The sequence below is a fragment of the Apteryx mantelli genome, chromosome 15 (genome assembly GCF_036417845.1).
Source record: "Apteryx mantelli isolate bAptMan1 chromosome 15, bAptMan1.hap1, whole genome shotgun sequence".
Lineage (NCBI taxonomy): Eukaryota > Metazoa > Chordata > Aves > Apterygiformes > Apterygidae > Apteryx > Apteryx mantelli.
The window spans coordinates 14,394,296-14,410,414 of NC_089992.1; the positions used below are offsets into that span (position 1 = coordinate 14,394,296).

Sequence of the window (16,119 nt, forward strand, 5' to 3'; positions counted from 1 at the left end):
GAGAAAGCAAGGGATCTTCCACAGCCAGGAGGCAGAAGGAGGGTCATTGGTATGCGAATGGTGAATTATTTGGGAGGTTTACCCCAAAAGACTGCACTGGTTGCAATAACTTCTCCAGATTTTTTTGTCTTTTTTCCCTGAATATCTCCAGCCTAGGAATTAAAATTTTGGAATGCACTTGGTGACATCTTAGGTTCCTTTACAAATCTAGGCCATTACACTCATGTTGGAAATGAAAGCTGTCATAAATACACAGACATAGTTAACACCCACATACCTGGGAGCTAATGGCATACAGCACATTATCACTAGGCATGGCTTGAGGGTTAGGTTTAGGAGAATATTTCTTTAGTAATTGACTTAAACACTTGCAGAGTCTTTTCTATCAAAAGCACTTTTTTTTTTTTACATTATTAGACACAGGATATGTTGCACTTTAAACTCCCTTGTTCCCTTATCAAATCTTCATGCTTGCAGCAGGTTTTGCACTCTTTGCTTTCTCTTTAAGGAGAAACTCACATCATGGTCCTACTGTTCCACCTGTATGTATGGCTTATAGCCGTGTCCGTTGACTGCCTAACAACAGGTCTAAATGTATTATAGCCTATAAGACCTGATCTTCTACAGTCCTAGCAGCTGATCTGTATCCACTTACCAGCATCTTCAAAACACAGTTTTATCTATTAAGTCACTCTCCCAAAGCACATAACAAGCAAAGAATAGAAATGAAACAATAAAGAGCCTATGCATATGGTTTTAATTAAATATTCTTTTCTTAATAGTTTTAAATATGTTCTGATCTATCTGGATTGTCTGCTCCCGGCTTGCAGAAGTTAACTCCTATTAGACACTTAATTCTTGCCACCATTTTCCTCTTCATCTTCACCTCAATTTAACTCTTTTCCGTAGGATGAACAGAGTTTGGAAGGATGGCTGGAGTTAGACTAGAGACCATTTCCCAATTAGCAGTTCCTCTGGTGTTTTATTAAGGACACGCTTCTCCCACTCCCCCAAGATGTGCCTTATTTTGGCCATTATTTTATTTCCCACTTATCCATCACCTTCTTAGCTCATAGGCAAGAAAGCAAATACCAAGGAAGTAAAACAATAGCACATAACGTTTATAAAAATATCTCCCTCATTCTCCAGATATGTGGATGCCATAAATTTAAATTAATCCCAAGCTGAAGCAGCCTTTCTCACTCCTTCCCTTTGCCTCTTCTAATTTATGCATACATCAGTGTTCAGGGTTACCACTACCCATCTGGCACTATGTCAGTGTCCTCAAAGCATTTCAAGCAAACAAGGCTGAGAAGTATTTAAAACAAAAAAATAAAAAAGCAATAGCTTTAAGAGTGAATTGCAGAGTTTTGCTTCCCTGTCCATATTTTGGGTGTATCTGAGCAACGTGATAGAGGATGGTGAAGAGAACGGTGCGCTCTGCAGAGGTAGTAGCTTAGCTCTGGAAGGATGCAGTGCCTGGGCTGATAAACCCTTTTTCTCTCAATCTAGTGCAGCTGGGGAGCCAGCTTGCTCAGCAGCAGCTTGACACCTTCTGCAGTTGCAGCCTATTGTCTTCTGAAAGTTTAATCACCTTGACCTTATTTAGGAAAAATACTTTTTCCGTTTTACTTTTAGCCTCATATTAAGCAACAGAGCAATTCCAGCTCCCAGTTTCACAGCCTCTTCAGACAAGCCATCCTTGGGTTTTTGGATTGCTTGCTTTCTCAGGGAATTTTGTACATCCTTAGAGTGCAGAAGTGGTTATTTTTCATGCCATTCTTAACATAACAGAGTCAAAAATAGATTTATTCTATGTAAAAGGCAAGAAAGTATATCTCTAGAGAAAGAGCAGTGCACTGCAACAAGAAGCAACTTGAAGACACAAAAATAAACCCTCAGAATTTTCTTCATGAGGGGATGAGAAATGGGAAAAGAAAGAAATCAGTGACCCAATACCCAATAGCCTGTTTCTTGGCTGCACTTAATCTGTTTAAAGCAAACATACTGCACAGAGGCCTTGTTTAATATTTAGAGCTGATATTGCCAGGCCTTGCTTTTCCAAAGGCATATTATTAAGTTCCTGCTGGGAACCATTGGCTCCTGCATGCTAAAGAGACTTCTGTGGAAGAAAGAAAAAGCATTTAAGCTACAGATGCATGGGAAAATTTCTGCCTCCTGTTAGCTAGGAGAAAGCATTGTTATAATTAACAAGCACAAAGCCCACAAAAGCACAAATCCCTCCATAGCCCTTGTCTTTCCCTCACACTACCAGAAGGATATGAATGAAGAGATTTTATGCATCCTGATCAAGAATCTGTCTAAATCATTCATGAAATTAGGAGATAATTCCCTCGAGATCTGTTATGAGTGCTCTGGTGTTCAAACACTGAGATGTCAGAAGGAGGCCATAGCTGCTCCCCGGTGTCAGATCCCCTGTCTACATCAGGGAGATGCAGAGACTGAACCAGGAGATCTGAACTTTGGTCTTTGATATTGCAAGTGAACGCTCAAAGCACAGGTTTAATGGGTGTAAAGCATCTGCCTTATAGGTAAATACTAGCATACTAACTGTTCTGTTTTCTGTGCATCTTTTTCTTTTTCTTTTTCTTTTCTTTTTTTTTAAGAGGGGAGGAGAGAGACTGAGTCCTTACTACATTCCTCGAGCAAGAATGACACTATACACTGAAAACAAATTAAGATTTTTAAATTTACTATAGTACCAAAAATCTTAACGGCTTTAAGTGAAATCACTGTAGCTGATGGGTTCCCGGATGTGTAGCTGTATCCCCTGTGCTTAGATAATACAGGCTATACTTTCTGTTATTCAGTGCTTGCAATTTTGTTCAAATTTTTGCTCCAGACTGAATCTACCAGTCTGGAAACTGATGATAAATTAGCTCCAAAAGCAAATTCTACAAAGTCTTATCTAGAAAGAGAAGTTGCTACAATAATTGTGGCTGGATAAAAACAGGATAGCTACAAGATCTTGAAAGATTTATCATGGCTTATAATATTCTCAGGGACAAATAATACTTTGGCAAGAAAATCCTTTCTTTTCTAGATAATTGCTACTTTTGTGTGGAAGACTATAATGGTTGCATCCTTTTAAGGGAGTCTATGAGATTTTTTTTCCTTAACAAGATAATGCATTTACTGTTCGTTATGTGCCTGATGTTCTCGCAGAGACCATGGCCTGTCTAAGCAATAAACATTTGCTTTGAACATATAAAAACTTATTACTGTCCTGTGAAAGTTAAATGGCCAGATATTGTAACAAGCAAATTTTCCTATAGAGATAATAATTATCCTTACAGTTGAACACTTTTGTTACATAATCACCATAATACCTTATTTTTAAGTGCCAAGTATCTTTATTAGGAAGCAGGTGTAAGAAATCTCATAATTGTGGGGAAGGCAAAGGAGATTAAACACAAACTATTTCAGAGACTGAAATTAAACTCTTCATTAATTAATACTTAGAATTTACTATATAGCATATATTGAAAAATCACTGACAGTTTGAAGGCCAAAAAAATCCTCCCCAATTCAAGCAGGAGCTCAGCCAGCCCCTTTCTTGGCAACTCCGGCAGAGCTCATGGAGCAGCAACTGAACTCCTGTCCCCCTGGGTATAGCCTCTGGAGGCATTCCTGAGGCAAGGACAGCAATTAAACTGGTCATTCTGCATTGCTCCTGTTCTGTTTACCGAAAAAGCTCCTCAGCCTACCACCATCTCTGCCAGGTACTGAAAGACATGCAAGTACATAGGGGCAATGTATTAATAGAATAAGTTCAAAATACAATCCAGCTGCTGAAATAAAATTAGTGTTAGTAATCTCCAGTCACTAGATGCCAGAAAGTGCTTTTTTGCAAAGTAATTGCTGCTTGTAGAAAGCATTGAAAGGAAAAATAATCTTTTTTTTTTTTTCCATTCAGTCATGTTTCCTCTTTACAGTGCTGTTGCTGCCATTTTCAGCATATCCAAATTTTGATCTCAGAGTTCAGTTACCAGTATGTTCTCCGAGGATCCTATAATTATCAGGCTGTACCTCCTGTTCTATTATGAAAATGAGCAACCCTTTTATGTTCATAGCAACAATTTAGAAGTGTTAGAAGTTTGAGTGCTGGGCCCTGTGTGCTTACACGTTTAAATTGGCCCTCCTTGAAAACTGATGCATTCCATCTGTTTTACTGGATTTCTTGGCTTAAAGTTACTGGAAATACTGAATGTTTCTTCTGCAATGATCCTGTAGCTGTCCAAGAGTAATACGCACATTTACAGCTAGCTCTCTGGTTGCACAGTACTAAAATACAACAGTAGAAGTGCTTTTAGTGCATTTTTTTCCTATATACTTTTAGAGCTATTTTGAAATCCTGAGTTCTGCCATTCACTTTTCTAATCATTCTCATAGCATATAAATGATGTGAAGGATAAACAAAACAAATCAGTTTGCAGCTCAGTACCTCTTAACATTTTGTCTCTGACTGGTGCAAATTAAGCAAAAAGAATTTTTTTGTTGTTTCTGTTTTTACACAGATTCTCCTTTCTGAATTTGTGCTACCTTTTCCTGGTCCTTATACATCTTTAGTTTCACCTAACAGCCTAATAAGACTTCCTGCTCTTGTTTTCCTGTAAGGTTACTTATGCTTATAAACTATTTAGAAGTGAAGGAAGAGAGATGTTCCAGGTAACTGTAGAGGCCAGCAGAGTATCTACAACAGCAGCAACTTTTGATTGACCATTTAGATATCCACTGCTCATGTAATTCTCTGTAAAAGCCTTACAAGATGAGGCGGCTGCCTTACACATCCTCATGTACATTCCAAAACCCTCCAGCTTGTAGGCTGAAGTTACAGTCATTCAAACAAGTAGCACACTCCTTTTCTGCTCAGTCGGGCATGTTTCCTACAAAGATTTTCACAATACAGCTACTTCCTACCACAGCGACTTGCTGAGCCCTTTCTGTCCCACAGCTTAGTCCCTCTCCAACAGGCCTGGGCAACTGCTGGCGACTGGATGGCCGCCCATGTTCCCAGCAGCTCTGCTGACTCCTTAAAGCCTGTCTCTTGCTCCAGAGGCTGCATTGTTTTGAAAATTGAAGATTCATGAATATTAAAAATAATTCAGCCTCTTGATCATTATCTTTACTTTCCTGCATACCTTCCTTTCCTTCAGTTTGAGATTCAGCCCTTTGCCTATTTATAGCACAGCTGGAGCACAGAGCAGGACCCGTTCCAATTCCCGTCACCTCCTATCCCTGCCGGGCCGCAGGAGCCAGCTGCGGTCCTGCAGCACCCTAATGCTGTTAGCTCAGTCCTTAGATTTACGATAGCTTAACTTACCTCTTCAGTATGTTCTTGGCCTAACTCTGTGCCCCCAGGCGTGCGCCGGTCAGCAACGGTTTGAAAGTGCAACACATCACCAACTGCTGAGAGGCAGCGTTGTAACAGGCTCTCACTGTACATTAAACACTCACAGTGTAAATGGGAGATGACACACAGCTGCAAGTGTGATCAGCCTTAGAGCAGGTGAAGTCAATGGTTAAGGTAGTTGATTAATTAGTACAGAGTGCAGCAGGCTCTATAGTAACAATTGCCAGTATCAGATACGTAAAATTAACTGTACAAGCATGACAAAACCAAAGAAATTGTTTTATATCCCTCCTCTCCAAGCAAGCCTGCTAATACAATAAAAAATGCACATGGCCAGCTCCACAGAAACTCTACAGATTAACTCCTACTCCATAACTTTTGACCTCAGAGCTCACTTCAACATGTCTTCCAGCCATTTGCCAAGGCAGAAAATATCCTTGGCTGCAAAACTTTATTAAGGCTAATTGCGAGTGAAATGGACTCTGTGCTCAGGGTGTTTGTTTCCATGTCCAGGTAATTGTTTACAGTAATAGTCAACCATGCTCTCTCCTGTACATAGCAGTGGGAACATATACTGTTTCTGCTTTGTGTGTTGTATATATAACAGGTGAATGGATATCTACAGGGAAGTAGTATTGCTGAGCATTTAGTTCTAACCATTTTGTACGCTGTACAGCCATCTGGAATCAAAATATTGAGAATATTACAGATGCTCTTGCATTACAGTCTGAAAAACTCCTATATCCACTCTCTTGAGTTGCAAAACCTTTTCCACACTTCTATTATTAAGCATTTCTGTTATTTGGAAGTGAGACACCTGTCCCATTTTTAGCACCGTGTACCAAAAGCTGGGCTTCCACTCATGGAGAGGTGGTGCAGCATCCTGCCTGTGGCACCCCCAGGTTCCTATTTTGCCCAGATGCAGGAGGCCACCCCAGGTCACCTCACCCACAGCTGGCCAGGCTCCAGTTTTCAGATATGGCAGCTGCAGAAATACAGGTCTGAAGAATTACACTTTTGAAGGATGGAAGATCATGGGACTTTTTGAATAGCTTTTATGATATACAAATCATTAGATGATTTAGAGAGCAAGAGAGAGCAAGCGAGCAAATATGAAGACAGAACCAGCCCCTATTTTAGTAAAAACTAAGATGCCAGAATTCCTAATGGAAGCTAATCATTACCTAGCAAAGCAGTATGCTCAGGGCTTTTTTCTTTCCTTTTTTTTTTTTTTTGGTGTAATGTTCCTCAAAGCTAATAGCATCTATAATGTTATTTCTGATTTGTTATGTGAAAGAAAGCAGAAAATAGATTTGTCATATGTAGGAGGCAAAGTTATGTTTTGTGTAGAGCATTGTGTTGCAGCAAGAAAAGGCTTCTAAAGTAAACCTGCAGTCCTCATGAAAGCCTGAATTTAATCACATGGCTACTTGCAATCTTTGAAAAGCAAGGCATCACCTTGCTTTCCAAGAACCGTTTGATTTCGGAGGCAGGAATCCAAACAATCCAGTCTCTCCCTTCTTCCAGGTTACACTGCTCTAAAACCATACATGCCCAGAATTTAAGGAAAGTTGAGTATGGCCTGCTGCGGACAGCACCCACCCCACTGTTTAGGCCATGCTAGAACCGATGCCCAATACCTACCTTCTCGACATGTGCATGTTGTCTGACAGCCCAAACAAGCACTGGGGTAGGTAGAGGTCAAAGGCTCGGCCTCTACAGAGCACCAATCTCAATGGCTGGGCAGCCTCCTGCTAGTTCAGATGTGATGCACCAGTTGTCATCCTTCCTGATCATCTCAGCTTTTTCTTGATGTGGTGGAGAGACAGGCAGCAAGTTACAACATCTGTTTTTAATATAGAGCACCACAGTATGCTACAGGTGCACAAACTTGCCCTGCATCACCATGAAGCACAGCCCTTTCTCACTGGGACTTTGTCTGTTTGGTGCAGTTGATGGGCAGAGAGATCAGGGTGACTAGCTGGCATTTGGTGCTTGGCAGTCACAGTGATGAAACTACTTACTGGCTATCAAAGATGTTACAATTCACAGGGCTGCACAAATGGGGGAAGGAGACAGGAGAAAGGAGTATGCACAAGTCTTTGGGTCTGCCTGGTTTCTGAGGGCTCTGAACACAAGTGCGCTTAGATGCTAGAGATTCAGCAGTGAGGCATGATTTAGAGACAAAGTGGAGGAGGGAGTTATGGCAGGGATACAAGGCATGAAACTGGTTCTTGGTTTGAACAGAGGAGAGCAAGACAGAGAGAGCAGGAGGATACAGCATTAGGGCTTGCTAGAGGGAATCATAGAGGGAAGGGCACTACAGCTTCTAGAGACAATTTTAGCATCTCCAATATATCAGCTTAATTTTTTAGAAAGGTGAGTAGGAGTTCAGTCTGATGCCATTGGATAGCAGATATCAGAGTTTGGACTTGGCATGGAAAATGCTCCATCTTTAACATTCAGGTAAACTAAACCTGATTCTCTGTGGCCTTTCATAGAAAGCTATCTTGTCATGGGATCAAGGTACCAAACCTGGAAGTGTCACTGGGGAGGAAAGCCATCTTTGAAGATCCTGGTAGTTGTGCTACTGGCTCTTCCACAGGTGCCCTGGTACAACGGCCTCCACGGACTCACCGTGAGCAGTGGGGGGTGTGATACTTCACTTGCTACCTATTTCTGTATGCCGGTACTTCAGCCTCGCTTCAAGCCACAGACCCGCAATGGTTCTGGCAAAGCACCCTCTGTCCTGGAGAGCTAAGCATGGAGGGAGCCATTCAGACTGTCACCTACTGAAGATGGAGACTAAGTTATCATGGGTATTAGTAAAATTAATATTCTAAAAATCTATTGCAATTATTTTCAGGTTTTGATCAGAACAAATACAATTGCATCCACTTGACTGGTAGCAAATACTACAGAAACAGACACTAATATGAATCTTCCATTCTACTGTGTCAATACACATCATTATTCATCATGGATACTATTTATATACCCATGTACTGCAAAGTGAAAGAAGCTTTCATCCTGGTTTTATCATTTCTAGATTAAATCATAGTTTTTCTATTTCCTTCAGTCAGCAGATCAGGCCCACAATTTTCCCTCCAAATGACAGGCAATTCTTTTAAACACATTGAATTATTTTTTCCAGGTGGTGGTTCAGTTAAAATTAAATGTTACTCTTTCATTTTGCTCAGTAGTACAGCTGTAGAACACAAGGAAAGGTGACAACTTTAATGTGGTATTTTCACTAACTTGAAAAATCTCATTTAAACAGAAGACTTAATTCACAATGTGATTTATTTGAAGCGAGCACTGGCACCCAACATCACTTTTGCCTCATGGGACAATGTAAGGGACCACTGAGAGGAGAGTCTGTGGTTAAACCACTGCAGTGTGAGTGAGGCCACAGATCGGTCTCTACCACAAACACTCACAAATCACAGCTGCACAACAGAATTACAGCATGATTATCTCACATAAGCATTCATGTGCTAAAGGCTGGAAAGGGCCTCATGAGCTCACTTAACCAACCTAAATCCTACTCATGCTCCAAAATCAAATCAGCACTGGAAAGGTTTTTTTTGTTTTTTTGTTTTGTTTTAATCTCTGTGTCTTTACTCCCCCGCAGCTGATGAAGCAGCTGAAGCAGTATTGCCTCCATTCCCCACTCGCATCAGCAAAGATTCTGGTCTCCCGCAACGCAGGCCAGGGTCTCACGACTGGCACAGAAAGACTCCCAATCGCTGTTGCTGCACTTGCGCAGCTCTGCAGCATGAGCAAATAACTAGACAAGACGTGAGGAGAACATGAGGAAGGAGCCTCATACCAAAACAATGCTCATCAGTGTTTTGCTACAGTGATAAAATGCCCCTGGAGCCAACAGACACTTTGTTATTGTAGTATTAAACTGGACGATTATTTCATATGAAATCTTTGTTTTCTTTAGTTTGTCCACACAGGGTCAGTTAAAAAACAGTGTTAATGTGAAGAACAGAGGAAGCTCAAATTAATCCCTACCAGTAACTACAGGACCTCATTGAATAAGGTTCAGCAGGAGTAGCCACATGCCCAAAATTAACTGCATGCTTACGTACTATTTTGAGTGAAACTTACACGGATGAATAAAACAAAATGCAAAAAAATCATGTTTATTTGATGAACGTACAGCAAGTAGCTTGGGTAATTTCTTTTGGCAGGAATCACATACACTAAAGCACCAATGTTCCACCAAAATCAGATTCTAGAATTTTACAAATTGGTTTAAAAAAAAATAGGTATAGTTATTAGAGATTAAAGCAAAATAAATCCACATTTATGGATTTGCTCTGTCAGCCCTTATATGATGCTGCTTAGTCTAACTGCGGAACAACAGTGACTCCCAATGACCAGAAGTGTAATTCTTTCAGGTCTTATATTTATTTGTCAGTATTTCATCTTGCTCATCTGACAGCTTATTTACCTTTTTGAGCACATCTCAGATCTCTCTGCCAAGAAAGCTTTGATTTTAAACTTCAAAATTAAGAGACTAGCAAAGAACTGTCATTGATTTTTCCCCTCAGAATATTCTACTCTTAATTTGTAAACAAAACAAAACAAAAAATCTCACTGACAAGAAGAAGACCTGAAATGCTGATGTCTGAGACCCTGAGGACACCTGGAAATAGTGTTGGAAATATTCCCATTATTGTAATATTGACTATATGTATTGATCCTAGGCCTCAGTGAAGCACATAACTAGCTAGCCTGTACTATTTTTCGTAACTGATTGTGAAAATTACTCAAAGTAAAATTAACATTTTCCCTCTTTTCTGCTATCCTGAAACAGGTCCTGATTGTTTCAGTTCCAAGAATCTTGCACTGCAAGCCCAGAAAAAGATCCTGAGTAAAATGGCAACCAAAACCATGGCTAACATGCTAATTGATGACACAAGCAGTGAAATCTTTGATGAGCTATACAAAGTAACAAAGGAACACACAAGAAACAAAAAAGAAGCTCATAAAATTATGAAGGACCTGATTAAAGTGGCAATAAAAATTGGGATCCTCTATCGAAATAATCAGTTCAACCAAGAAGAGCTGGAAATTGTAGACAAGTTCAGGAAGAAGCTGAACCAAACTGCCATGACAATTGTCAGTTTCTATGAGGTAGAATACACTTTTGACAGAAATGTTCTTGCAGAACTTCTGAATGAATGCAAAGACCTTGTGCATGAACTAGTAGATCGACACCTGACACCAAGATCCCATGGGCGTATCAACCATGTCTTCAATCATTTTGCAGATGTGGAATTTCTAACTGCCCTGTACAGCCTTGATGGGGATTGTCGGCCATACCTCAAAAAGATTTGTGATGGTATCAACAAACTACTTGATGAGAAAGTCCTTTGAAACTTCACTTAAAAAAGAAACCAACCAAAAACTTCTATCCAGAACTGGCCACCTTTCATGAGCTGTGGTGAGCACGTGAACTTCCTTCTTATCATTCTCTTACTACAGTCTCCAGCAGGAGCCAGAACGTGCTCACTTGGCTCATGATGAGGTGGAAAACTTAAATCAGAAAGCTATCAATTTTAATGTTTTGTTCACAGACAATTCAGTTTTTGCAAGGAGTGGAGTGAACAAGGCTGCTGGTCTACATTTTTCAGAAACAGATTGCTACTCATCATAATCTTATTAGCTTTGTGTTGGAAGTTTAGTATGTGAAAAGAAACTAAACTCAAACACATGGCTGTGTGAAAATAGATGGGAAAAGGCAAGAAAGCAATGCACAGAATTTACTCTACGCTGCCCTTGGTGTGTATGTTATTATTATTTCCACAATAATTGAAAAGGCTGAAGACAAAGTAGAGCTATAATGGATTAAGTTTGCTCTTCAGGAATCAATACAAGAATGCACCTCTGATTTTATATGTGATTTTACATGTGATTTAAGTATAGTAGATAATAAATAATACAAATTGAGTAGAAGCATGACAAAAATTAAAAAGCTGCTCTAAGAAGCAATATTCCTATTCGAAATTTTTGTTTTATTCCTTCTAGCAAGAGAGAGAAGCTTCCATTTTAATTTTGAAAAGCAGCTCAGTGGTTCAAGCTCAAAGGTAACCAGAAAACTAAGTAAGGTAGTACAACATCGGTTCCCCCACTCTCAGGTTTTGTGTATTTGGTAATATCACATGAGTTTAGGCTGAAGGTTACGGTGTTCTTTATGCTTTTACTGTTTTGCCTGCCAGAGCAAAATATCCTTGGTGAAGATTTTGAAATTGTACTTATGAAGAGGAGTACTACTAAGAAACCAGTGGATCTACCAAGCAACATTTACATCTCATGTCTGCAAAAGATAATATTCAGCCTAGGGAAAACTCTTGGTGTAATGCGTTCATTATAGTTAACTTGTGCTTACAGTAAAACACAAGAGTTGTGACAAATAAGGAGCTCAATCTGCTAGTTTTGCAGTGCCATCTAAATGTAGTCTATCCACAGCCTTCCTAAGAGAACACTAGTGAGCTTCATAAAGAACCTATACATTCTCATACATGCTTTAAAATAATGATGAATGCAAACAAACAGAAATAATGTAAAAAGAGATACTGCCTAAAATATCATAGAGTTTTCTATAATATAACACCTGAGGGAAAATTCCCGTTAAATAATCTGCACTTGTAGAACAGAAGACCCTATGATCTAGTATTTAACAGCAGCTAATTCCAGCTCTGTTACTAACCCATAGATAGTCTCTGAAAAATCATAACTTTCCTGTGGCTCAGCGTCACAGTCTGTAAGTCCTCCACTTTGCAAAGTATTCTGAAATTATCAGAACACATCAAATAAGAGCACAACTCCTTGATAACAAACTGAAAACTGAGGATATGCCAGTACTAAGGCAATACTTAAAGAAGCCTGAACTGAACTTTGGGATGCTTTTTGTGTTTGGGGAGAAGGGTGAATAAGCTTATTGTGGTAAGATATTTTTAGAGTCATTTTGCAAATTACACTCATATTGTACACATTAATCTGTGCTTAAAAGTACTAGAGATAATGCTTTATAGCACAACCTCTGGGATGCAAAATTTCCACTGAAGTATGGCAGTAAGTATCCATTTAAGAGAACTCCCCTAAGATATCAAAGTTAGAGACAGAACTAAAATTGCCCCGAGCTAGAGCTGGTTGGAATGTTTTCAGTGACTTTTTTTTTTTTTAAATAAACAAAATATACTGCCGTGTTGAAACTGAAAACATTTTGTAAAGAAATAGTAGTTTCTGTAAAGTTTTGCTAGAATTAAGGGAGACAAATGGAGAACCAGAGCAGAGCAGATACTACAGCTTGCAGCTTTCAAAATCTTGCAGCTGGATCAAACATGCTGGCTGAGCCAAAGAAAAGAAATCACATTCAGAAATCCTTCCTCTCCTTGCCCTCCAGGTCTTACCCTCCAGGCTTACCTCAATCTACTGACACTTCAGTGTCATGTAGCATCTCCTTTTAGGTGACACACCGGTAACAGATAATCTTGAAGGCAGGAGGTAACACTTGCCATATCACATACATTATAGAGACACACATACTTTAAAACTGCCAAAGAAAAGAAAATGTATTTGAAAGCTGTTTCTGCCTAAGAAAAACTTCCAGAGTTGATCACCCATTACCTCAGGATAACAGAAAACTGTATTTTCCCATTTAAACTCTGTTAAATACTACAGTAGTAGAGAAACTTTTCAAAATTGTAATCTTATTCATCTGTCTTTCCTGACCTGGAATAACTATGGTGCATCTCTTGCAACAACAATCCAAATTTTTACTATTGCACTTGCCTTTATATAGTAGGGAGTACACATATCCGGATCACATATTCACTGGGGTTGGGCTAGAAGCATTTTTATCTGTTCCAGGAGAACACATTTTGCAGCATAGGAGACAGCAAAAATGGCAGCACCAGACATTACCAGGGCAGTTTGCAATTTTCCCATCTATTTTTCATAAAACTGTAAAACATACATTTAGTAGCAATGAACGTGGACTATCCCTTTGCAGCACAGCACAGTATTGATATATGTACATTTGGGGTTAGAAGTCTGTTAAGATTTGCCTTTCAAGGTTGCAAATTAGACATTTGCCAGAGCCATATTTACATGCACCATTAGCTGCATTCTTCCCCAGAGCATGTACTTGTCAATTGATGCTTTTGAACAGTATTTATTGTATCCAACACACCTGTCGCAGTGCACACGTCAGATTTCGGGTGTTTGTTTCACTTGTGGCAAACAAATATGTAAGTTCTTTTTAAAGTCAGAAAAAAAAGACATGAATCAACATTCAAGATATCCAAAAGGAAAGGGATATCCGGCGTACGTGATTTTCTTTCTGTGTTGCAACTATCTATTCAGATTCTGATATTTTAGACAAACAGCCAAACATCTGTCATTTTATTTATAAATCTGAGTAGCCTTAAGGAAGGAAAATATTTTGAAGTATTTCTCATATTTGCATATCCTGTATAATCATTGTTTACTTTTGTACTTGTGGCTTGGTATGTAATAACATTGCTAAAATATTGGCAATGTTCAGGTCACTCAAAGTATATGATGCATTATCATATTTGTGGATTAAAAAATGTGTGATTAGTGCCCCTTCTGTTTCCTTTTGATTTATTTATTCTACCTTCCAATGTAAAAGAGCAGTATTCACTTAATCCACAGTACTCAGTATGCAGCTTTCTTTTTGTTTCAGTGTATAGGCCAAACTTTTTATTGAATACAATTCAAACCCTACTCCAAAGACGACTATTAATTTCCTCAAGATGTTTTTATAGCACTCATTGCTACGGGTTTGAGGGCCTCACAAATTCACAAGTTGATTTTCACAGTCACCCAATTGAGAACGCTGTCACAAATAGAGAACTGAGAATAGAGAGAACCTGATTTTTCAGATTATTTGCTACTCTAAATGTCCAACCGACAGCTCTTTTAGCAAAGAAAAAAAAAAAACACATAGACAGGCATCCCAAAGGTAGGGAAATGTTCAGTTATTGACTGCATATAAAGCAGCAGCAAGTGCAGTCCTTGTCTCTTCTATGTCACCTGCAAATGACTCGCTCATGAGACCCTTTCTTTCCCGTCTTACAGTCTCTGCTTTGTCTACTTAAGATCTCACCACATCTATAGCAAATGAAGCAGGAGCTTGATACATACTCTTCCAGCACACCACCTACAGCTCTGGCCATCTTGTGCACTGTGTGTGGGAGTTCTGTGGGGATAAAAAAAAAGATAGTATGTAATCATGTTAATAAAGACTACAGTAATGCACATGTATAGCAATAAGAGGAGGGTGTTTGTATAGTCTAAGTTTTGCCATCTTCAATTTCTGCAACCATAAGGCTTTCTGAACACAAGATTTTGTGAAAGTAGGAGGGTAGATAGGTAGATGGACAGAAATTCAGACAGTTAAACAGTTTAAAAGAAAACTGGAAAATCCACATTTCTGTTATATCACACAACACAAACATGTCTTAACAGCAAAAAACATATATATGTATAGTTTTTCACAAAGTTGTTGAGCACTTGAGCTAACAAGTTATGCTCAATATTTTTAGTGATATGGTTCAGTTACCAAATTCAGAAACTCTCTCTCACACTGCATGGAGGAAATAGCAAGAGCTTCTGCCTTCAAGGACCAGGCTCTACACAGGCACAATCTGGGAGGTGCCTAGAAGGTACACAGGCAGTCTGTGCCAGGGCGAGAGCAGAAGCAACATGCCAAGATCTAGCTCTCTACCAAGCATCTTCTTGCAAGTTTTCAGTAATGTATTTAATTCAGTTTAGCTAAATGTAACTACAGTTGGAAAAAAGGCACATCCCTAACAAATTTCAAATCCCTGCCCTAAACATGGAAATGCTAGAACTTACCAGAATGCTTTAATATCAACAAGCATAAATTTTCCTACTCTTATTCCCAGAAAAGACAAACTGCTTTGGCTTAAAGATTTCAGGATTTGCAAACAGCTCACATGGCAGTTATACTGGAAGCAATTAAAGATTGGCACAAATAGAGAAAGCTGAAAACTATCTTAAAATAAAAGTTTAAGGCAATCTTAGTAAGTGGTGCTTTGAGCCATGCTGCTGGTAAAACACTGCTCTCAGATGAATTTTTTACATCATATCATGGCAGGACACAATATTTTTTGCTTCATCCCTGCCAACTTTATTGCATAAACAGAAAAATGTTAAAGTTTAAGAAACTCTCAAGGGAGTGACCGCTTTTAGCTTCCTAATGAATCTGTATGTGAACCACAGAACAGTACATAGTGCTGAACATGTAATCTTATTTATGTTAGAGAAACATTTTTACAGAAAGGCATATAAATGACTGACACCCAAAAGAACCAAAAGGTAAAACATAATTACCTCTTATCACAGCAACAGAATTGCAAAAGCAAGTCTTCACTGGATGACTCAAGCAGGTCTACTTCCATTTTTACATGCAATGCTAGGTACCTCAACACCAGAAAAAGACAATGCACATTCACACCCACACAGAAAAGATAAAAACGTTTTTCATGCTGAAAAAAGTTGCTAATGGGACTCTGCAACAGATGACTATCTTTCCAGTATTTAGAAGCCAATAGGCAACGTAATTTATGGCCTATTTACAAGTACAGAAGAACCTCACAACACTGTCATCCATCACAGAGATTCACTCTTTCTGCTCCTTACAGGATGAGCAGGGATAGGGAATACTTTACAGAAAG

At 39.1% G+C, this 16,119-nt stretch overlaps 1 protein-coding gene across 2 annotated transcripts in view; it reads left to right on the plus strand.

Annotated features, from left to right (window-relative positions):
• Window positions 1-14,002, plus strand: part of TNFAIP8L3 (TNF alpha induced protein 8 like 3) — a 49,328-nt gene extending 35,326 nt beyond the window's left edge. The window contains exon 2 of one of the 2 annotated variants that reach the window (XR_010885729.1): window positions 9,009-9,287. Coding sequence is in view for 1 of the 2 variants with exons in the window: in XM_067305735.1 (XP_067161836.1) it covers window positions 10,206-10,768 (563 nt within the window). In the remaining variant the exon portion in view is untranslated. Of the gene's footprint in view, window positions 1-9,008; window positions 9,288-10,205 lie in introns of those variants that run through there. The other variant, XM_067305735.1, reaches the window with a different exon arrangement.
• The last annotated feature ends 2,117 nt before the right edge of the window (window positions 14,003-16,119 follow it).